Below are 22,968 nucleotides of genomic sequence, written 5' to 3'. Positions count from 1 at the left end.
CCCGCTGTGCCGAGAGGCGGCGGCGCTGCCGTGGGCCCGGGGAAGGGGCGTGTCCCCGCGTGCACGCCGCGGGCTCCACTGCTCCGGGGTGCCGGGGTCGGCTGGAGCGCTGCCAAAGCCGGCAGGGGGATCCCGCGGAGGGGCAGCGCCGGCCGGGCTGCCGAGTAAACAGCTGCGTTTCCCCTTTGCAGACGCAGAGGCAGGGCAGCCCCGGGGAGGGAGCCGGCTGCAGAGGAAGATGCCCGGAACCGACCTCCTCAAGCTGGTGAGTCGGATCCTTTCTCTCTCGCTCAGAAGGCTCTGAGTCATGGGACCGCTTCCCCTCCGATGCCTTGCTTTTGCTCAAAGCTCAGCATTCGCTGCCACTTTTTTCTTTTTGTTTTGTTTGCTTTGGAAACTGGCGTGAATGCTCGGGGTGAATAAATGGATGAATACGGTGGATGCAGAACTTAGAAATTCCCTGAGGATCTTTCTACAGCCCTTGCTCACGGCTTTTCTCTCTTTCTTCTCCTACCACTAGAGCAATTGCTTTTGTTTTGTTTCTGAAACAATGGCTGCCTCTGGAACTCAGGGTGGCCTGGAACTTAGCAGGTACACTTGGCCTTGAACTTTTAGTCATTTCCCTCTACCTCCTAGTGCTGGGATTTTTTTGTTTGTTTGTTTGGGTTCTTTTGGTTGGTTCTTGGAGATGGAGGGCTCATTATGTAGTCCAGGCTAGCCTGTAACTTGCTATGTAGATCAGGCTGGCCTAGAATTCTAAGAGGGTTGCTTGCCTCTGCCTCCTGAGTGCTGGGATTAATGAGCTTGTTTTCTTTTTGAGGCAGAAGCTCTTAGTGTAGCCTAGGATGGCCTTGAACTAGCAATCCTTCAACCTTCTCAGTGCACCATCATGCTGGGCTCTTGGAGACAGCATATCACTACAGGATGTCTGAGAACACCTTAGGAAGCTGGAGCTGACCTTGAAGTCTGTATAGTGCAGATGAAAGACAGGAATACTTGCTTAGTCTTCACAGCCTAATGAAAAGTCTACTGAAAATAGATTCTTGTCCCAAATTTTATGAATTCTCAGTAGGTAATAGCCTTATTAACTTCAAATTTTTATTACAAGAGAATTACGTTTAAAACTGTTAGAAACTAAATAAAAAGAATCTAATCTCTTCATCCCCCTTCACCTCCTCCTTGCAACAATAGATTACCAAGAGACAATTGCTGTTGGCATATTGGGTGGTTAATGGAGAACAGTTAGAACAGTTCTTACAATGAGAAGTTGTTGGCTTTCCTCTAATATATCTGGACGTGAATGTAAATGCTGAGTTCCCATACAGAAGTAGAGTATTTCTTCCTTTAAGGACTTTGTATTTATTTGGAGTAGGGTTAATAAACTTTTAAGTCTGATTAGGACTTGCATTCATTTAGTATATTTGGAATGCTTTTTGTTCTGAGTTATTTCTCTTGCTCTCATCATATCCATTGATGACTTCCTGGTACTGTAGAATGGAGATTTTGTTCAACTTATTGCAATAAGGAATTGATTCCTTAAAAAAGACCAAACCTAGGTTTTCATAGTACATTTTTATTATGATCTGAGTTCAAGGTTCTCTTTCTGCTTTTTTTTTTTTTTTTTTTTGGTTTTTCAAGACAGGGTTTTTCTGTGTAACCCTGGCTGTTCTGGAACTCACTTTGTAGACCAGGCTGGCCTTGAACTCAGAAATCCGCCTGCCTCTGCCTCCCAAGTGCTGGGATTACTCTTTCTGCTTTTTATGATATATAAAACTGTTGTGCCAATTGGGTAAAAAAGGACCTAAGAAAGTGAAAAAAAAAAAAAAAACAGCCACAGTACAGGAAAAATATTTTATAATTTAAAAAGAAAAATATGTGTGTGGGTGTTCGTTCAGTGTCTTACATGCTAGGCAAGTGCTATACTTAAATCCTCTTCACTTCTTTTAATATTGTATTTTGAGACAGGATCTTACTGTCTTAGGTAGGCTTTGAACTTAGAATTGTCCTGCTCACCAGGCCCTAATTGTTTCTTAAAAGTCATACAGAGAATTTAATATTGTACATGAGTCTAGTTATTTATCCTTTATGTTAGCAGAATAAGGTAAACAGTAGGTAGGAAATCAGTATGAGGTGAATGCTAGAATAATAGTATAGTTCTTATAAGTCACATCAAGAATGTATTAGATGCAGAAAGAGATAGTCTACATACTTACTAAATTTTTACCAAAAGCTTTGATAAATATGCTGACATTCTCCAATAATAAATGAAAAACTAGACTCTTGTTGAGTCCCACAGCAGTTAACTAACAAAGTAGTTTTATCTTAAGTGGAATATTGAGAAGATCTCCTTCTTTTTTTTTTAATATTTATTTACTTATTATATGTAAGTACACTGTAGCTGTCTTCAGACACTCCAGAAGAGGGCATCAGATTTGAACTCAGGTTGCTCGGATTTGAACTCAGGACCTTTGGAAGGGCAGTTGGCGCTCTTAACCGCTGAGCCATCTCTCCAGCCCGAAGATCTCCTTCTTTCACCTTTGTAATACTGCCTTTGGAACAAATCTCTGATAGGTAGAGGTTATTGATCATTGTGACTGACAGTGGAAGGTTTAGGAAGAACAGAAATTATAATCATTTGGGGAGTGCACTTTGGAAATGCATATGGGGAAAGATTCTTGTCTCCTTGTATCATCATGCCTTAAAGTCCCTGATGTATTACCCAATCTTATGTTCCTTTATATTGCAGTTAAAGCATTGCAGTTTGGAACTTTGTACCTTATACGTATAATGTCAAAATGTTGAACAGCCTTACATGTAAAGGGATTAGTGAGTGATAGGGCTGAAAACCACTGTGTGAACAGAAGTTGGAGAGAAGGTGTGAAGCTCACCTAGAGTCTGCATGTAATCAAGGAGCTTGAGCTTTGTGTGTTCCTGTCTCAGTTTTGTCTGTCTGCTTAGGGTGGTTTACTTGTCTTTTTCCATTTAGTCACGTGACATGTCATGGGACTGTAACACTTTCCATCTATGTCTCAGGGAGAATAAATGAGCATGTTCCTCTACAGAGGCTATCTCAAGAGAGAATGCAAGTTAAGCAATTTTGTAGCAGGCTTTCTTAACTCTGGCAACATTTTCATCCATGTTCTCAGTTTCACCTAATGATAATCACCTTGGGAGTTGTCAAAAGGAAAATTTACTTCATAAAGCCAGTATATTTCATAGGTATCTTTTGAGGAATAAGTTTGTAGGTATTCTAGGTAAGACAAGCTTACCTTATTTTGATGGTAATTGTTTATTTAGGTAAGTTCTTAACCAAGGCAGTTTTGCTTCTGAGGAACTTTTGATGACCTTGGCTGCTAACATCTACTAGATTAAAGCCAGGAATAAAATCAAGTATCCAGTAATGACCAGGACCTTCCCAACTAAGGGTGTGTCATAGAATATCTGCAGTCCGGAGGTTGAAAACCCCAGTTGCAGGTCTCTAATACGGCTGACTGCTCATCTGCAGGCTTTATTTCCCTATGAGTAGGGGAGTGAGCAAGCTTCTTGCAATGTTGCTTAGGTTATTTTGGCCATGACTCAAGCCTTGTTATCTTGGGATGTATCTGGGTGAATCTATAGTACACAATCATCTGCAGGAGAACAGATTCCTGAAGAAATTAATGCTTTCCTGCTCAACATTTCTGGGACACTTTTTGAAGTCAAGCTGCCATCAGTTTTAAAAACAAAGAATAATAATAAAATAAAATCTTGGGGCTGGAGAGGTTACTTAGTGATAAGTTCTAGCTGCTACTCCAGAAGACCCAGGTTTGATTTCCACGTGGGGGCTAACAACTATACTTTCAGTTCTAGCAGATTCAATGTATTCTGACCTCTTCTGCACTAGGCATGTAACTGGTGCACAGACATATATGCAGGCAAAATACTCATCATATTAACAAAAAAAAAATCAAATCTTTCCAGGTCTTTGAACTTGATTCATGACCTTTGACTTTTAAAAAATTATTTTTATTATTTTGCATCTTTATTTTATGTGTTTGGATGTTTTGCTTCGTGCAGTAAAACAGAGGCCAGAAAGCTTCAAATTCTTTGTAACTGGAGTTACAGATAACCATCTGAGCTACCATGTGAGTGCTGGTAATTAACCCAGGTCTTCTAGACAAGCAACCATTGCTCTTAACCACTGAGCCCTCTCTTCAGCCCTGTCCTTTGTGTTTGTCTGTCTGTCTGTCTCTCTCTCTGGGATACTTTCTTTCTGAATCTCAAATGGAGTTTAAGAATAAATTGAGATTGACACAAAAAGTTATTTTTATTATTTGAGCCAGGTTTCTTGATTGTAGGGTTAATTGGAAGAAAGGGAAATTTCATTTGATACAGCACTTAAAATTGTGTGGGCACCCTGGAGAAAATTGTAGAGTAGGTACGGTTGGTTTTTTTATATTGTTCCAGTCTTATTCTTAATAATTTATAAAGCCTTTAGTCTAAAGAAAAGGGAGATTATAAATAGATAAGCTACAAACCCCAAATTTGGCTTAGTTTGCATTCTATGTGCCAGTAATTTTTAGTAACATTTGCCTTCTTAATTAATAGACATTACTATTACATATAGTTTGTACACATAGGTGGCAGAATTTAGAACCAGCCTGGGGTTAAGAATTTTCCATGGGGAGTTGATTTGTAGTGAATCAGTCTTCATGTATAAATACACAGAGTCTAATTACTGAGAGAAAAGCCCATGTTGTAAATGGCATAGTGAAGGCCAATAATACAGCTTTATCAGTCATCTGCACATTCAAGATGTATGTTTTGAGTGTTTCAGGGACTGTTCACCAAGGCAGGGCAGGATTAAAACCAATGGGGAGCCATGAGCGGTGGTACATACTAGTCAGGTTGATGGTACAGGGTTCTCTAGAGGAACAGAAGAGATAGAATCAATGAATCTGTGTATGTATGTATGTATACATACATATGTACCTACTTACCTACCTACATATCTATATAAAGAGGGGATCTATATGAGTTCCTTACAGATTGTGGTTCAGCTATTTCAACAGTGGCTGTCTCCTGACAAAGTCTAAGAATCCAGTAGTTGCTCAGTTCATGAGGCTAGATGTCTCAGCTGGTCTTCAGTATGCACTGGAGTCCCAAAGACCTAGGTTCTAAAACCAGTGAAGCAATGACTCAGCAGCAGGATATATGAACTTGCCAGGGAGAATGAGGGCAAGCAGGTGAAAGGCAAAAGCTTCTTTCTTTATATAAGCTTGTCCTTTATATAAGCCTATATAAAGCTTATATAAGCCACACCATGAGAAGGTGTGGCCCAGATTTAAAGGTGGGTCTTCCAACTTCAAATGATTTGGTCAAGAAAAATGCCGTACAGGTATGCCCAGGTGCTTGGATTTTTAGTTAATTCCAGATGCAGTCAGGTTGACAACCAAGAGTAGGCATCCCACCTATCATCCCAAATTCAGGATAGTTCAGCTATCCTCCCAGTCCCAAAGGCTGTACAAATTGCTCTTAGCAATTGTACAGTAAATTCTATATGTATAAATACATATGTAACAATCCTTACCTCCTAGATCAAAACAAAAAGAATTCCTAGTACTCCAGCAGGTCTCATGTCCCTCCACTCCTAGTCCAGGTTCATTAAAGGTAGTTATTCCTCTCACTTTAGATTTACTATTGTTGATTTTCAGAATTTTAAGTGGAAACATATATTATTTTGTGAGTAGCCTATTTGTTCAGTGTTTTGTATCTTAATGTTTTCTTGTTACTGTATATTATTACAGTGTATAACTAATGCAGTTTATTCAGTTTATAGTTGATAAACATTTATGTCTCTTGTGTTTGGGTGGAATGAATGACATTGTTACTTTTTTTTGTTTGTTTGTTTGTTTTTGAGACAGGGTCTCTCTGTATAGCCCTGGCTGTCCTGGAACTCACTTTGTAGACCAGGCTGGCCTCAATCTGCCTGCCTCTGTCTCCCAAGTGCTGGGATTAAAGGCATGCATTGTTACAATCTTGAACTTGTCTCTTTGTAAGCATCAAACTTTGTCAAAATATATAGTACCAAATTTGTATATTAAATTTAAACAAATTTACACTTACATAGTGTTTCCTTTGTTTCTCTTTTGTTTTTAATGTCTATGCTTCTTTTTCTTTTTCATGTAGTTAAGGCTAGCCTCAAGCTTCATTCATACTTAGGACTGGCTTTGAACTCCATATTGTCCTTTCTTTTCTTTCTTTTTCACAAGTGCTGGAGTTACAGGCATGTATCACTCTCCCCTAACTTTTTTTGTAGTTTTGAGACAGAGCCTTCCTTACACTGCAGCACTAGATGACCTTAAACTCACACCCTGAGTGCTGGGGTTGCACATGGATATCACTGCCTGCTGCTTAATTCATTTTTGTTTTCTGAGGTTTTGTCACCTCTGTTTGTAGCTGAGGATGACCTTAACTTCCATTCTTCCTGTTCCCACCTCCAGAGGACTGAGATTACAGGCATGCCTCAACCACACCCAATTTATGTGGTGCTGAGAATTGAACCCAAAGCCTCAGGAATAGGTAGCCATTCTATCAGCTGAGCTACATCCTCAACCTTTAATTTCTTTCTCTTTACTTCTGAGGTAGAGTATCGCTGTGAATCTAAGGTTTCTTTGAATTCCTTGTATTTGCAACCAGAGTGACTATTCACTGGACATTCTTTTTTAAAGCATGTAAAGTCATTGTTTTATTTGACAGGTAGGTCTAAAAGTAGAACAGATCAATTGATCATTGAGTTTCAGTCTTAATGGCTCCTAGGTTTAAAAGCATTAGAAGCAAAAAATTGTTTTCAAATTCTAATGGAGGAATCTAGGGCAAAGATGCCATGGAAGAGCTGGTCTTTATTTAGTATTTTGTTGTTGTTTTTTTGTTAAGAGTAGAAGAAAACCTGTGATTATTTTGCTCAGTCCTTTTTAAAAGTGTTTTTACACACTTTCCCAGAATCTGTTTGGCTGTCAGAAACATACAGGTTTATGATCTGCAAGCACAGTAGCTAGCTGATTTAGTTCTATTTGCTGGTAGGTCAAAGGGCACTTGCAGCTTTCTGATTGATTTATTTGATACTGAAGGTTAAAAATTGTTGCAATGTATTTCTTACCAAACCAGGACATATGTTTATTAAAGTATATTCTATTTTCACCCTCTGTAAGAAAAATATAATGTTAAGCATAGAAATTAAGCTACTTAAGGTCTTTCCCAGCTCCTAACCTTTTTCATGATCTCTGCAAAGGCTGTTTTATGTTGCTGTTTTTGAAGAAGAAAAAATTAACAGCAGATAATTCATTTGTCAAACATTAAGTAAGTGTTGATTATCAGTAGTGATTCATTATGAATTTATTTTATTTTATTTTTGTTTTTGACACAGGATCTTAACTCAGTAGTTGTGGCTGGAACTCCCTCTGCAGCCCCAACTGGTCTGGAACTCAAAAACATTCCTGTTTTAGCTTCCCAAGAGCTGGTATTATAGGTGTAAAGCACCATGCCCAGCTTCTACAGTGACTAAAGTGTGTGTGTGTATGTGTGTGAAAACAATGTTGTGGAGTCTGGTTTCTCCTTATAGCTTTATGTGGATTCTAGGGATTGAACCCAGATCACCAAGTTGTCTTGGCAAATAAATGCCTTTCTCTACCTGCTGAGCCATCTTGCTGGCCTTTAATTTTATCTTTTTCCTTTTAATAGTATTTAATGTTCACAGAAACCCTGTGCAAAGGCAGTAGCTTTTTTTTTTTTTTTTTTTTGGTTTCTTGGTTTCTTGGTTACAGGGTTTCTCTGTATAACCCTGGCTGTCCTGGAACTCACTCTGTAGACCAGGCTGTCCTGGAACTCAGAAATCTGCCTGCCTCTGCATGCCTGGCCTTTTATTTTTCTTTTAAAAAATTTTTATGGTGACTCACCTGATAAATAAACAAACACACAAATAATAATTTATTTTGTTTTTATTTAAAGGGGGATGATTTTGGTATATAACTCCAGCTGGCCTGTAACTTGCTATGTAGACCAGGCTGGCCTCAAAACTCACAGAGATCTACCTGCTTCTGCCTCCTGAGTGCTGGATTAAAAGTGTGTGCTGTCACACCCGGCTCACTAAATGGATTTTTAAATCAGAAAAGTACCCTTGCCAGAAATTTACCTGTTCTTTGAGTCTATTTATCCAGAATGGGAGTAGGGGAGGAGATTTTCCAGTTTGTATTTTATTTTAATGTATTTTTTTTCTTAGCTGTGTGCTTTAGTAAAAAAAGGTGAAAGCATGATTCACATCCAAATACTAAAATGAACATACTAAAAACGTTTGGCCATAATAGGGAAACTTGTCACTTATAATTAATTTAAAAGAGAAATCCAAAAATTATATACATTTCTATAGCAGAGATATTGAAAATGAGCCAGCCCAGTGTAGTAGCACGCACCTGTAATCCCAGCAATTGGGAGGTTGATGGAACAGGATTTCTGTGAGTTTGAGCCCAGCCTGGACTTCATATTAAGTAACAGGTCAGTCAAGAAACACATAATCGTAAGTCTGTCTCAAAACAAAGGAAAACAAAAAAACTAAGAAAAGAAAATGTGCAAGTGGAGGTGAGACTAGTTTCTGCAAGTGGGGATAAAAGTTAGAACTTTTATTGAACCTTGATGAACTTTGTTGTTTGTGTATGAAAATTTGTTTGCCTGTCTATCAATTATCTACAGGTTAGAGAGCTGTAATGTTACCATAAGGTCAGAAGCTGTAACCCAGAAGGTGACCTAGATAATACTGGCTTTCCATTGGAAGCAAACATTTCCCTGTTTGCTTTTCACAGATTATTAAAATACTCGAAATCCTGTGAGATGTTACTTTTAGACTGACTTCTCTCACTGCTTATTTCCATTTTAAGATTGGATGGTAGACTTTCCAAAGGATGTTTGTACAGAGCAAGATTCAGTCCCTGTTTTGTTCTTGTGAACAGGATCGACAAAAGTCCTCAGTGACTTAGTGACTCTGTTAGGTTGTGTATATTAAAATTCTGCTCTAATACTAGCATTCTTATTGTAAGGGAAAGACTTCCACAAATAGTTAAAATTTTAGAATGTCAGGGCTGGAGAAATGGCTCAGCAGTTAAGAGCATATGCCCTTTTTTTTTAGGGGACCCAAGTTGGGTTTCCAGCACACACATCAGGTGGCTCACAACTACCTGTATCTAGCTCTAGTTAGATCTGATGCTTCTAGCCTCTGCAGGCACTTGTGTTCATGTGAATAATCCCACACAGACATACACATGTTCACATAATTAAAAATAAAAATAAGTCTTTGTTCTGGGCTTCTTAATTCAATGGTAAATCTAGTTTGGTAATTATATTTATCTAATTTATGATCTTCAGTCATAATATACTCAAAGAAATCAAAACTTTTATGAAGAATATAACATTTTAATGGATCTTACTTATTCAGTAAGTTAATATTTCTAGTTTTTAAAGATGTCTTACTTCCCTACTACAGTGATAAGACAATATAACTTTCAGAAGAGTTTACTGGGGGCTTACAGTTCAGAGGATAAGTCTGACCATCAGAGCAGTAAGCCGGCAGGCATGGCATTGAAGCAGTAGCTGAGAGTTTATATTTGATCCACAAAGTGAGAGGCAGCTAAGTAGAAATGGTGTGGGCTTTTGAAACTTCAAACCTAGTTACATACTTCCTCCAACAAGGCCATACCTCCTAATCTTCTCAAACTGGGGACAAAGAACTCAAATATGAGCCTGTGGGGCTAATTCTCATTCAAACTCTCACAAAAGGCTAATATACTTCCTTTATATTTTGAAAGGCAGCCTGGCTGGGTCTGAACAGCAAGTCATTTAATTATGATAAAATAGTTCAGAACACATTTAATAACACATTGGTGGAAGCTTGCATAGGCTAAGAGTATTTCCTGTGTGTGTGTGTGTATGTGTATGTGTATGTGTATGTGTGTGTGTGTGTGTATATATATATATATATGCATATATATATATATATATATATATATATATATATACACATACATGCATATATATGTGTGTGTGTGAGAAATGTATAAATAGGAATGTGATATATATATTTATATATTTGGGGACCTTTTTTGAAATAGGGTCTGACTGTATAGCCTAGGCTGCCTCAACCTGAGTGTGCCTCTATACCTGGCTCCTTAATATTCTTCTGCCTCTGTGCCTCTCACTTGTGGATCAGATATAAGCTCTTAGCTACTCCTTCAATGCCATGCCTGCTTGCCTACTTCCATGTTCCTCTTACTGCCATGTTACCCACCATGGTGATCATAGACTCACCCTCTGAACTGTAAGCCCCAATACAACATTTCTAAGCATTTATTTTGCTAATTGCATTTAGTTGCATGCTTTTTTCCTTCTAATCTATTTAGAAATGTACCCTATAGTACTTTTAAAGATTTATTTTTATTTTTAAAATTATATGTGTAAGTATGGGTATGAACAAATGAATGAGTCCAGTGCGTGTGGAAACCAGAGGCGTGGGATCCCCTTAAAGCTGGAGTTACAGGCTGGGAGTCAAACTTGGGCCCTCTGCAAGAGCAGTTCTTAACTGCCAGTCTCTTGCCAGCCCCTGTAGTACCTTTTTGATGTATTTCCTAAGAGAGACACTCAGAATTGTTACTTTAATTAAGCATCTTGTCTTTATTTGACACTTTGTCTTGATTGCACACACATGCACAGTAAAAGTACCATACCAAAAGTACCTTATAGTACTTTGGCTTGTCTACTTTGTGAGATTCTTAAAAGGCTTTACTACTGTTCCATGAGTGTATGCCCAGAGGCTTGTGAATATTGCATTTCTCCTCCTTCCTGTGGCCAGGGTTGTTTGTTATCTCAGTGGCTGAGGATGTGCTTTGCATAATACCTCAGGGCTGCAAGTAGAATAATTAAACTGAAGTAATGCTGGGCATACAGTTTAACGTATAATGGGTGGCCACGGAGCACCTGTGGACCTGTAAGCTTTCTGAGATAACTCTCAGGTACTAATCATCTTGACTCTGCCGTGGAAGTTTAGGGGAAGTGTACAGTTTGCTCTTGATGGAGCCTGTCTCTTCTGTATCACAGCTAGTTTGGTTGCAATGGCTGTTTGGTTTGTTGCTCAATTCTCACTTCTTCTTTAATGACCCCAGAGAGTTTTTCCTTTGGGCTTGTGATCTGCTTTTGCTGATTAACTCTGCTGCCTTTTGAGGCTCCTAGAGATATTTTTTTTCTTTTACATGTTTACTTTGTGCTTTGAAGTTTTATAGAAAGTGATATGTAAGAGAATCAGATTCTGGGTCTTAATTATAGAACTCTCTCAGTAGGTGATCTGGGTAAAACAGGTTTTTCATTTTCTTGGAAGTTAATTTCTGCTCTAAAGCTCAGATTTGTTTTGGGTTTGTTGTTGTTTGGTGGTGGGGGAGAGGTGCAAAACAAATGGAGCTGAATGGGAAGAGGAAATGAATACTTTTCCTACCAAAAGTTAGCCAACTTTCCCTCGCCTCCCCCCACCCCCCATTGGAATGTGTGAGAAACAGGACCTTCACTTTGTAATAACAAATTCACCATACTGATGAAAACAGTAGTTTTTTTTGTTATTTTGTTTGTTTGTTTGCTTGTTTGGTTTTTGAGACATGGTTTCACTCAGAGTGAAACAGTTTTTGGTTTTATTTGTTTTTGTTTTGTTTTTTGTTTGTTTGGCTGGTTAGATTTTGTTTATTTTCTAGACAGGGTTTCTCTGTGTAGCCCTAGTCATCCTGAAGCTCTTTGTAGACCAGGCTGGCCTCAAACTCACAGAGATTCACCTGCCTCTGCCTTCTGAGTGCTGGGGTTAAAGGTGTGCACCATCATCACCACCTAGTGAGAAATACTTTTTAAATACACAATTCTGTAGAAAAGGATGCCAGCATAGAGAAAGATGAAAATGACTAGAATGGTGATTTGGTTCAAGGTTTGGGCTTGTTTTTCTTTTTTCTTTTTTTTCTTTTTCTTTTCAGAAACAATGGTAACTCAATCTCTGGGTGCAACAACTAAAACCTAATCTTATAAACCTTATTAAAAATCTGATTACTCTGATCTCTAATCCTCGCGGATCCACCAAGATACTTGGGAAACTCTAGCAGCTACATCTTACCCTTACTCTATACCCATTCCAAAAGGGCCTGACTCTTTCTGCTTCCTCTTTTCCTCCGTCTAACCTGGAAGTCCCTCCTACTCACCCTGTTACTGGCTTCTTTATTCATTATGGGATTGGTTCACAAAAAGCCACTTGAGTACATGACTCATACCTCATTCCAGACTATCTCTCCCGGGAGAGCAGAATTAACATAAAAATACAGGCAGCACAGAGCCATCCACAACATTTCCCCATTTCTGTTCTAATAAAAAAACTAAACCTTTCTCTTAATGTAGAGCACAACTATTACCATTTTGTAATTTATAAAGTATAGATAAACCTAGCACTCAGTCCATCGATTTTGTCACTAAGAATATTGTCATCTATCCTAAATTAAAAGACTTATCATTTAAGGCTACACCTAACTCATGTTCTGGCTTTAGATTGTAAGCAATCTGAAAACCATCCTCTCGAATCTATATCATCTTTCTTAATGCTAAACAGCTTAGGTTGGCTATGACTAGTCTTCAACCCTGACAGAAATCCAAGAACAAGTAATATTACTGGTATTAGAAGCGCAAAATATAACTTCCAAAAGTTAGCCAGTTATAGAGAGTGCTGATCACCTGGACAGTCCCTATACTTCAAAACATTGGAGCTTCAGTCTTCAGCCTTCTGGCCCAGGATCATCTGACAGACCTTTGTAATGCAGAATTTTGAAAGGCTGAGATTATCAGTAGAATGTGTCCTTTTTCTGGACAGTATTTTGTCTGTAGATGAAATGAGGCAGTTCTTGCCTAGTGGCTGTCTCACCACAACTGGAACAACACCACTGATGCTCAATTTCTTCTTTGGATCCAAGAAAGGGAATGCTGTCAGGAGCAGACATGTCTCAACAAGTGAATAAATAACATTAAGTGTCACAATCTGTGGATTTCTGACATTCTTTTAAAAAAAAAAAAAGAGTTATTTATTTATTTAATGCATACACTGTAGCTGTCTTCAGACATACCAGAAGAGGGCATCTAATCTCATGGATGGTTGTGAGCCACCATGTGGTTGCTGGGATTTGAACTCAGGACCTCTAGAAGAGTAGTCAATGCTCTTAACCGCTGAGCCATCTCTCTAGCCCAGATTTCTGACAGTTTTGAAAACCAACTATCTATGTAAAGTAATCTGGACTGTTCTCCATTAACTACTCTCAGCTATTTCTAGTTAAAAATCTCTAAAAACAACCTAACAAAAAACTCAGAGCCATGAATTTTCTGTTTGGCCCTTAACTCACAGGCTTAATCATCTCAGATCAGTTTATAATAACAGTAATAGAAGGACTGGATCTAAGCCCTATACTTTTAAATTTTTAGTATCAATAGAAGAAATTTATACCAATGAAACCTTGATTTTTGCATCAAAATAAATTCTTTACCAAGATAAGAAACTATGACTTCAACTTAGTAACAATTAAAAGATTTCTACCACATGAGATTATGGTGATGCAATCAATTCTATCTCTCCCTTTCTGTTCCAATTATGACCATTTCTACATTCCCCAGAAAGACAACCTATAATAACCACCTCCAGCCCCAAAGCCTAGGGAACTGGGCCGATGACTCTTCATAACTTCTTCAAGCTGAATATGGGCGATGAGATATTTTGAAGGGGTAGGAGAAAGGGTAGGGAAAATAGGATAGTTGGTTGGCCTTAAGAAGGCCACACCAACAATTCTATTAGTCTCTGATGTCTATGTCCTGACTGGATCCAGCTGAAAGTCCAAGACATCAGGAGTTCAGGCAGGTTAGCTCAGCATGTCTGAGGAGACTCACCAAGGCTGTATATTCTGTAATATACAAATCTCAAAACATTTTAGTGTCATCAAGATAACTTTTTTGTTCGATTCTCTGTAATCTAGTTCTTCAAGGAGTCTCCCTCTATCAAATCTGATCCATATTACTGTGAAAGGTGTATAGATACACTAATCACCTTTTCTAAAAACGCAAAGACAAAACCTTTCTCCTAATTCAGCATATCTTTGAGCCAGTAACCAGAAAAACCTTTATTTTGACCTCTCCCAGAGGAATAATAGAACCACAAAACTCAACATCATACCCATTTTAAAAGTTAAAACAATCCAAAACAAATTGAAGTAAACTAAAATACTGTATGTGCCTATTCTTAGGCCTTTTCTATTTTGTCATGCAGGATAATAACCCAAAATTCCTGTGGAGTCCACATTAGACAATTTGAGTATCCTGTAAGACGTAGTAGAGCAATATATCTTTATACCCTTTTACTGTTTGGCTCTCTGCCTAGAGCAGCCATCTTGTTATACCATGTATCTGTTGATCTCTCTACCTGGAGTCACAGACATGAATAATTAACACCTGATCCAAGCAGACAATGATTAGCACTGCACTCTCTACTCTGGAGTCAGTGACTAATTTTCCTATCTTAGTTCTGAACCACAGGTGAAATTCTCCATGTTGATTGAGACAGAATCTGTATATAAATCTACCCTAAAAGCAAATAATCTCAAATTTAAATTCACAGTTCAATCCCTCTGCCCTAAAAAGTAGGCAACTTCATTTTTTTTAAGACTTATTTATTTATTTTATGTATATGAGTACACTGTGGCTGTACAGATGGTTGTGAGTCATCATGTGGTTGTAGGGAATTGAACTCAGGACCACTGCTTGCTTCAAGCCCTCTCGCTCCAGCCCAAAGATTTATTTATTATAAGTACACTGTAGCTGTCCACACTGTAGCTGTCCTCAGTCACACCAGAAGAGGGCGTCAGATCTCATTGCGGATGGTTGTTGGGATTTGAACTCAGGACCTTCGGAAGGGCAGTCAGTGCTCTTAACCACTAGTCATCTCTCTAGCCTGAGCCATCTCTCCAGGTGGCAACTTCATTTCTTTCTCTCCCCCACCCCCTCTGTAATTCCCCACAGCAGGGGATCTCAGGGCTGCTAGCAGTTTCTTTGTTTCAAAGTTGATTAAGTCCAGGTGACTGGTTTTAGCATTACCCAGTTACTCTCTTTAAAAACAAACAAACAAACAAACAAACAACAAAACCACTCTTAACTCTCAGGCTAACAATCTTAAATTTCTAGTGGATACTTGCCCAATAAGCTGGTTCACCATCTGTTGGGGGAAATATTAAGAAGCACTTGTGCCTCTGCCCCGATGGGCAGGCTGCCCATGCACTGGTGGGCAATGGCTGACCTGTTTTTATTTCGTGGAGACTCTTGACTCATAACTCTACAATCTCTCCACCCAGCTCGCTAGGTTCCCACTGTTGAGTCACTACCACACCAGCCCTGTGCTTCAAATCCTCCATGGCCTTTGTGGTGCACATCAGGCAAACTCAGGCTTTGACACCTTTACCTTTCTCTCTTGAACCCAGATGAGCCACCATGTGAAGGAAAACACAACACAAACTTAGTTCAGAAACAATGGTAACTCAATCTCTAGGCGCAGCAACTAAAACCTAATCTTGTAGATCTTATAATAAAATATGATTACTCCAGGCAAGAATCCTCGTGGATCTACCATATACCAGGAAACTCTAACAGCTACATCTTACCCTTCCAAAAGGGCCTTTGTTTTGCTTTGTTGTTGTTGTTCTCCTCCTCCTCCTTGTCCTCCTCTTTTTTCTTCTTCCTTCTCTTCTTCCTCCTCTACTCTCTTCCTCTGGCCTTGAACTCAAGAGATCCACATGCGTCTGCCTCTGAGTACTAGGATTAAAGCACTAGGATTAAAACCACCCAGCAGTGGTTTTTAAAGTCCCCCATTGTGAGAAATTTTTTTGCCTTCTTTTTCCTATAGGCTGGTATTTCGAAGAGTTAACAGCCTTCACATTCTTCTAGTATAGGCTGCTCTCTAAATTTCCCATCCTTTAGGATGCAAAGCCTCATCTAATTTTCTAAGCACTATCTTCTCTGGCTGGACAGTCAGTAAAGAAATCTTAAGTTCTGAGGAAGCTGCCAAAGGGGAGAGAGGGGCCTAACACCTTGGCTATCTGTGCCTTTTTCATAAGATGAGCACTAAGTATACTATGTACTAAAAATGGGTGGTAATGATTTATTTCTTGCCAAGGGAATAGTAGTTTTTCTTATGTTAGTGTTTATACTTAGGGCTTTATGTATGCTAAGGCAAGGGCTCTGTCACTTCTATCCCTTTCTTTGCAGGATTTCAAAGTAGAAGATTCAAATTTTCTCTAGTATCTGTCCAAGGAGTAAATATTAGGAACATTTGATCTAGTTGACCTGATGGATATGACCTGGTGGATTAATATGGCAGATTTAGCACTTCTTGAGGAAGCTTGGTGAATTTACTTTCCTTCCTTCTCAAGAGCTGGATAATTGGGTCTCAGTAATATAAGTGGGTTGTTGGCTATTTCCCTAAAAAGAAAGAGATGGGGAAAGGGTCCTCCAGTTCTCCTTACCCCTCCTTTGTACTAGGAATTGAACCTAGGGCTAGTCAAGTGTTCTACTTGACTTAACTACAGTCTCAGCTCTCTCACCTTTCTGTTTTTATTAATTTATTTTGAGACGGAGTTCACTAAATTGCCCAGGCTGGTCTTGAACTTGTGTTCCTGTTGGAAAATCAGTGTTTCTGGGCCTTCTGCACTAAGTTAACTTCTAGTGGGGTATTCTTAGGTAATATTGATGTACTCCATTGGTTTAGTAGAGAGTAGTGAACAAGAAGTTATTCTTATGTGGGCTTGAGCTGAGGGGAAACACATTTAAAGATTAGTTTGTGAGCCTTAGCTTCTTCATTATTAAAATGAAGATTAGAATAGATGGGCTTTGAGATTATTTTAAATGGTAACTTTTTATGACTTTGAAGTAAATAATTAAAAAAAAATAAAAATTTTTATCTGGCTGATGTTTGCCTGTATGGATATTTGTGCACCACATGTGTACCTGTGGAGGCCAGAAGAGAGTGCCTTCTCTCCTGAAACTAGAGTTACATACTTTCGGCTGTGAGTAGCACCCGTGTGTGGTTGCTGGGAACTGAACCTGGTTCCTCTGCAAGCAGCAAGCTTTCCTAACTGCTGAGCTTTCTCTAGTCCCCAGAGTACTTTATGAATTAATTTCCGTTTCTTTTAGAATCAGTAGCAGGTGTGTAAGTTTGCAGTTTGAGAAAGCCATGTGCAGAGTACTTGGCTTGTGTAGATATCATTCTGGCCATTTGGCAGTGTTATCTATCTTGGTTGGGGGCAGGGGTAGTGAAGCTGTGGGTCCTAGCTTTGGCCATTAGGATAAGTGAGATGGGAGAAACTATGAGAACTGCAGGTGTTGAACCAATGGATCTTCTGGTTTGCACCACTGATGGTTTGATTCTGAAGAACAGGTGATAGGAAATAAAATGAAACAGGCTTGTATCCCCCCCCCAAGCCTATTTTGCAACATGATCCTTGGATCTCAGTATCTTTGCTTATGAAGGACATGATCTGCTCTGATGACCTGAGATATGGTGACTTGTGACTTATCAGTTGAGTATACAGAGTTCAAATGACTGGCCTTTCATTTCCATATTCAGTCTGAAGCCATTGTGCCCTGCACAGCTTCTGTGGTAAAGATGTAAAAATTCTAGGATCTTGTGGAACACATGTTTTAAAGGATATAAGTATTATAATTATTTCACTATAGTTGACTAAGTGTTGAATTCCTAACATGGTAAAGTTGTTCTTTCAGACACTCTAGCAGATAGGAGGTTAATATCCAACTTATTTGTATTCTTACTAGCACTGGAAGACCATGGATTAAAATACTTGAACTGTTCTCTCTCGCTGGGTTTAGTGCTTTGCTTTAGGTCAGACTAAATCACAGTGCCCCTAGGCTAATGCAGTTTGGTAGTGACTGAATCATAAGAAATGACTGAATCAAGGCATGCTAGATATTTAGCATATTAGAAGTTCAAAGAAGACATTGTACTGTGGTGTAAGGATCAACTTTCTGTTGGAAAGTAGCTTTCCCAAAACTCTAATTTTATAGTAGTAATCTATAAAGCTCAGGAAAATCATTACCATTTGAATGTCTTCCTGGGTTAGTGATTAATTTACTCTCTGCCTGATGTCTCAGCTATGGCCAGATGTGTGCTTTCAGACAAACAGGCAATTTGAGAGGTAGCTAGCTTATGTGTACTTTAATTTTGACCATGCAATCTTAGTTTATGTTCCATTATTTAAAAACAAATAGCCAGTTGTGGGAGACAGTAGTAAGGGTTAAGTGTTAGATTGGGATTGATTGACGCAATATGAAAATAAAAGAATAGATCACTGCGGAAGCTGATTGTTCTTAAATCATAACAATAAAGGACAACAGTGGAATGGAGACTGTGCCTAGGTACTGGGGCTTGGAACTTTTTAGGACAGAAAAGGGAATTTTGGGGGTGGAAGATTCCACATGCAGAGCTGATCACCTGCAGTTTCAAGGTTATAAATACCAGTGGAAATTGGTATGTTGATTTCTTATAATGAGTCCATGGATCCTAACATCTTGAAGATTATCAACTTTCCTGTCCAGAGTTTCTCAACTCTGGTTTTAGGTTATTAACCCTTATTAGATTCTTGTGCCAGTGGATACTGGTAGGTGGTTAGGTCATAATACAACTATTTACAACTTTAATTAGATGTGAATGGTACCGTATAGCTAAAATAGAGTCTGCCCTGAACATAAATTATAAACAGAAAGCTCTTGAGGTACTATTGAATGCAGTGTGTTATGCAGTTAGCCCAGGGACACTGAACATTGAAAGAAGACTAGAAAGGTTAGGATTGTAGCTCAATGGTAAAGTCTACGCCTGGTATGCAAGAAGATCTTGATTCAGTCCCCAGAACTCTAATAACAACAGAGAGAGGGAAGGGCTTTGAATATTGAGTTAGAAAACCTAGGCTTCTGGCCTTTTATTCTGTTTCAAGCCTTTCTGTAGGAATATAAGCACATCATTTTAAACCCATGGGGCCTCTGCTTATAAAGTCAGAATGTTTATGTTGTACTTGATCACTAAGGCTCCCTTTAGTGCCTAGATTCTATGTTGGAGTGTTGCATCAGGACCCAACTTGGGGCTTGTTCTGTTTTTAAGACCCAAAGGAGCTGCCTTTTTTCCCAAGGAGATAATACTAGGCTATTCCACAAAACTGTTCAATGGGCTGTCCTTGTGAGGTGCTTCTTCATAGGGGAATGAGCCTGTTGTTTGTAGAAACCTATTAAGATTAAGCCAAAAGTAATTTCCATGATCACTTGGTTGCCTACCCCAAAAACTTGTCATGACCTGTTTTACTTTGTTATTATTCTGTCTTTGGAAATAGAGAATTTACAGAACTCCGGGATTCCCATTGTCTTCCTAAGAACCAACACAGTTGGGCTTAGAGAGATAACCAAGGGCTAAGAGCACTAAGGACCCTTGTTCCATTCCCAGCACCCACACTGGGTGGTTTACAACCACTTGTAACTTGGAGGGATGTGATGTCTCTGGCCTTTTCAGGCACTTACGACTAACATGTATGCACATGAAAATTAAAAATAATTTTAAGAGGAAGAATTGGCACAGTCACCAAGAAAATATGTTCTTGCTGAATTTAATTTTGTAATGGAGTTAATGAGTACTGTCTTCATACTATATTTGAGGCTTTTGAACATTAGCTTTTCATTTCCTGGTCCTTTGCTTTGTCTTTAATGTTCTGTTATTTTTCATTCATTGCCATGAAGAATTGACCTTTGATGTCATCTTTGAATCACTAAAAATGTAATTTCTATGTGAATTAGGAATTAGCACCACCACTTATAGCACATTGTTTAACTATGTGCTTTGATCACAGCTTTGACCTGAGTCTTCTCTGTTGGAAATCAGGGCATCCCTTTGATGGTGATAGACTCCTGGCCTTCCCCAATTTTTTGCTGGAATTGCCATTACTTTGTCGGATTGAAGTTGTTGATAGCAACAGTGGACTCTGGGGAATGGCCACCTGTTGTAGATAAGCAGTTTCCATGGGTAGCCCTCAGGGAACCTAAAACTTGCCTAATGTTAATTGCCTATTATTAATCCAATTACTAAAGGTATTATTTTAGTCTATTTGGGATGCTGTAGGATAATGCCTTAAACAGAGTGGCTTATAAACAACAAACCTATTTCTCTGACAGTTATGGAGGCTCAAAAGTCTGAGGATCAAGGCAACATAAATTGAGAGCCCATTTCTAGAAGGTGGCACTCAAAAGAGAGTTCATACAAGGTGTACCTAAACAGTGTCTTTTTGCTGTGACTGAGAAGAAGCAGGCTTGCCAGGCAGTGGTGGTGCATGCCTTTAATCCCTGCACTCGGGAGGCAGAGGCAGGCGGATTTCTGAGTTTGAGGCCAGCCTGGTTTACAGAGTGAGTTCCAGGACAGCCAGGGCTGCACAGAGAAACCCTGTCTCTCGGGGGGGGGGGGGGGGGGGGGGGGGAGGAGAGGAAGACGAACGAAGAAGGAGCAGGCTCATTCTCTGAGGTCTGTCTTTTTTTTGTAAGGGGATCAATTGTACTCATGATGGAGGCTCCTCTATGACTTTATAACCTCTGAGGGTTCTTACCTCCTGATAAAACTGGTTCCAGGGTTTAAAACCAGCAGAAATTTTGTGGGGGAATGTAAGCATTTAACCCATAGCAGTTTCAAGAAAGACTTGTTAATTACCTGCTCTATTTGTGAGATTTTGAGTTCTTAATAATAGATACCCAAGAAGAACAGATCTCAAATCAGTACTGTCTTTTTGTTTGTTTTTTTTCCCCAAAACATCCTCTTACTACTTTAGTTTTCTTTTACTTCTAGTCTTACCACAGTTACTGGTATACCACTTAGCTGATCTCTCAAACTTGAAAGTTTGGAATCACTTGAATTATTCTCATTCCACAAATTCTCATAGCTGAAAGTTACTGTTCTTGTTTCCTTTCTGTTACTATGATAAAATACTGACCACAAGCATCTTAGGAAAGGAAAGGACTTATTTGGCTTACACTTCCAGGTCACAGTCTATTGTTAATGGAAGTTAGGGCCTGGACTTGAAACAGAAGCCATGGAGGAGTACTGCTTGCTGGCTTTCTCACAGACTCAAGTTTAGCTAGCCCAATGCACACATAAGCCCCTTTCTATACATTTTCCTCTGAAGATTTTTGTCGTGTGTGTGTGTGTGTGTGTGTGTGTGTGTGTGTGTGTGTGTATATACACACACACACACACATACATACATACATATATATGCATAAAATGTATATACAAAAGTATAGGGACTGGAGAGATGGCTTAATTAAGAGCACCTTTTGTTCTTGCAGGGGACTATGATTCAGTTTCCAGTGCTTACATAGTAATTTATAACCATCTCTAACTCCAATTACAGGGCATTCCATGTTCTTTTCTGACTTCCTCTGGCACTAGGCATGTATGAGATATACCGATACATGTGCAGATAAAGCACAGAAAGTAATTTAAAATGTAGATACATTTCCCTTTAGATTATAAGTTCACTGGGAATAATGAACTGTGCATTTACCCAAATTTATGCCACCTTGTTGCCATAAAAATGTTGAGTTAATAACAAACTATCCAAATGAACTAGCTTTTAAAAACACTCTGGCTTAGTAAGTAGGGATAAAGGCAGAGCTTTAAAAAAACCAAAACAAAAAAGAACAGTCCTACCCAACTTTGTAGTCAGGGAGATAAATAGATGAGTAGACTGCAAGTCAGGTTGCGATAAGCCTATCACAAATTAATTCTTGACAGAAACTTAAAGGGAGAGATGAATTTTCAAAAGTGAGATCTCCTGGCCAGACCCGGTAGCTCCATTCTGTAATCTCACTACTTAGTAAGTTCAGGCAAGAGGATTAAGTTTGAGAGCTGCTTTGCCTATAAAGTTGAAGACTAGCCTGGCAACTTAGTCATACTATCTCAAAATTAAAGTAAAGAAGGGCTTGGGATATAGCTCAGTGGTAGAATATTTACCTGGATCTGGCATTCATAAAGGAGGTCCTAGGGTCAATCTCAGAGAGCTTTTGACTGATTCTGGTAAGTTTACAGATGAGATTTTTGTTGTTGTTGTTGTTGTTGTTTATCTCAGATACTGTGTGGGATACAGTAATAGTAAAATACCATGACAGACTCCCAGTAGGTGAGTGAGTTTTTAGAGCAGGATTAGCCAATAGTAACCTTATAGTTGAATCTGACTCTGTGAACCAAGAATGATTTTTTTTTTTTAAATGAGACCAAGTCTCATTATGTTGTCTAGGCTCGCCCCTGAACTGTGGTACTGTTCTGGACTCTTAAGTGCTGGGATTGTTTGCATGAACTTGATCTTTACATTTTCAGAGAGTTGGCTAGAAAGAATATTTTGTGATACAGCATTATATGAAAGATTTCAGCATTCATATAGTTAAGCTGTGTCGGAACCTTAGCACACAGTACACTGCCACAGCACCAGAGGTGAGTAGCTGTAACAGAATTAGTTCATAGCACCTAAAATAGTCAAAGTCTGGGTCCATACCGAACTACTGTGTTTAGAGAATAGAGAAGGGGGAAATTCAAAGAGAGTAGAGAAAAAAATGGCACTCATTTTGAGGACTGGTTACAGAGAGGAACTGCTGGGAATACCAGCAGTGAGATAAAGGTGATGGCTCACTGGGAATTCATCTAGATTAGTCCTCTTATTTTACAAAATAAGCAGATCAACTTTGTATCAAAGTCCACACTGTTGTAAGGGAGCAACTGGTGTATAAACTTTGAGGGCTGTAGAAGATGATAAGATTATTGCTGAGGTGGAGCCCTCATCTTGAGTAACAGCTTTGCCCTTG

The 22,968-nt window shown here is 39.0% G+C and overlaps 1 protein-coding gene across 4 annotated transcripts in view; it reads left to right on the top strand.

Annotated features, from left to right (window-relative positions):
- The window catches only part of Sgpl1 (sphingosine phosphate lyase 1), a 49,043-nt gene that overhangs the window by 1,162 nt on the left and 24,913 nt on the right, over window positions 1–22,968 (top strand). For all 4 annotated transcript variants that reach the window (NM_001316674.1, NM_001316673.1, NM_009163.4 and 1 more), the window contains exon 2: window positions 192–265. In NM_001316674.1, coding sequence (NP_001303603.1) covers window positions 239–265 — 27 coding nt within the window. In that variant the 5' untranslated portion in view covers window positions 192–238. The remainder of the gene's footprint in view (window positions 1–191; window positions 266–22,968) is intronic.

Source organism: Mus musculus, chromosome 10 (genome assembly GCF_000001635.26).
Source record: "Mus musculus strain C57BL/6J chromosome 10, GRCm38.p6 C57BL/6J".
Taxonomy (NCBI): domain Eukaryota; kingdom Metazoa; phylum Chordata; class Mammalia; order Rodentia; family Muridae; genus Mus; species Mus musculus.
This window is presented reverse-complemented; position numbering and strand designations above follow the sequence as displayed.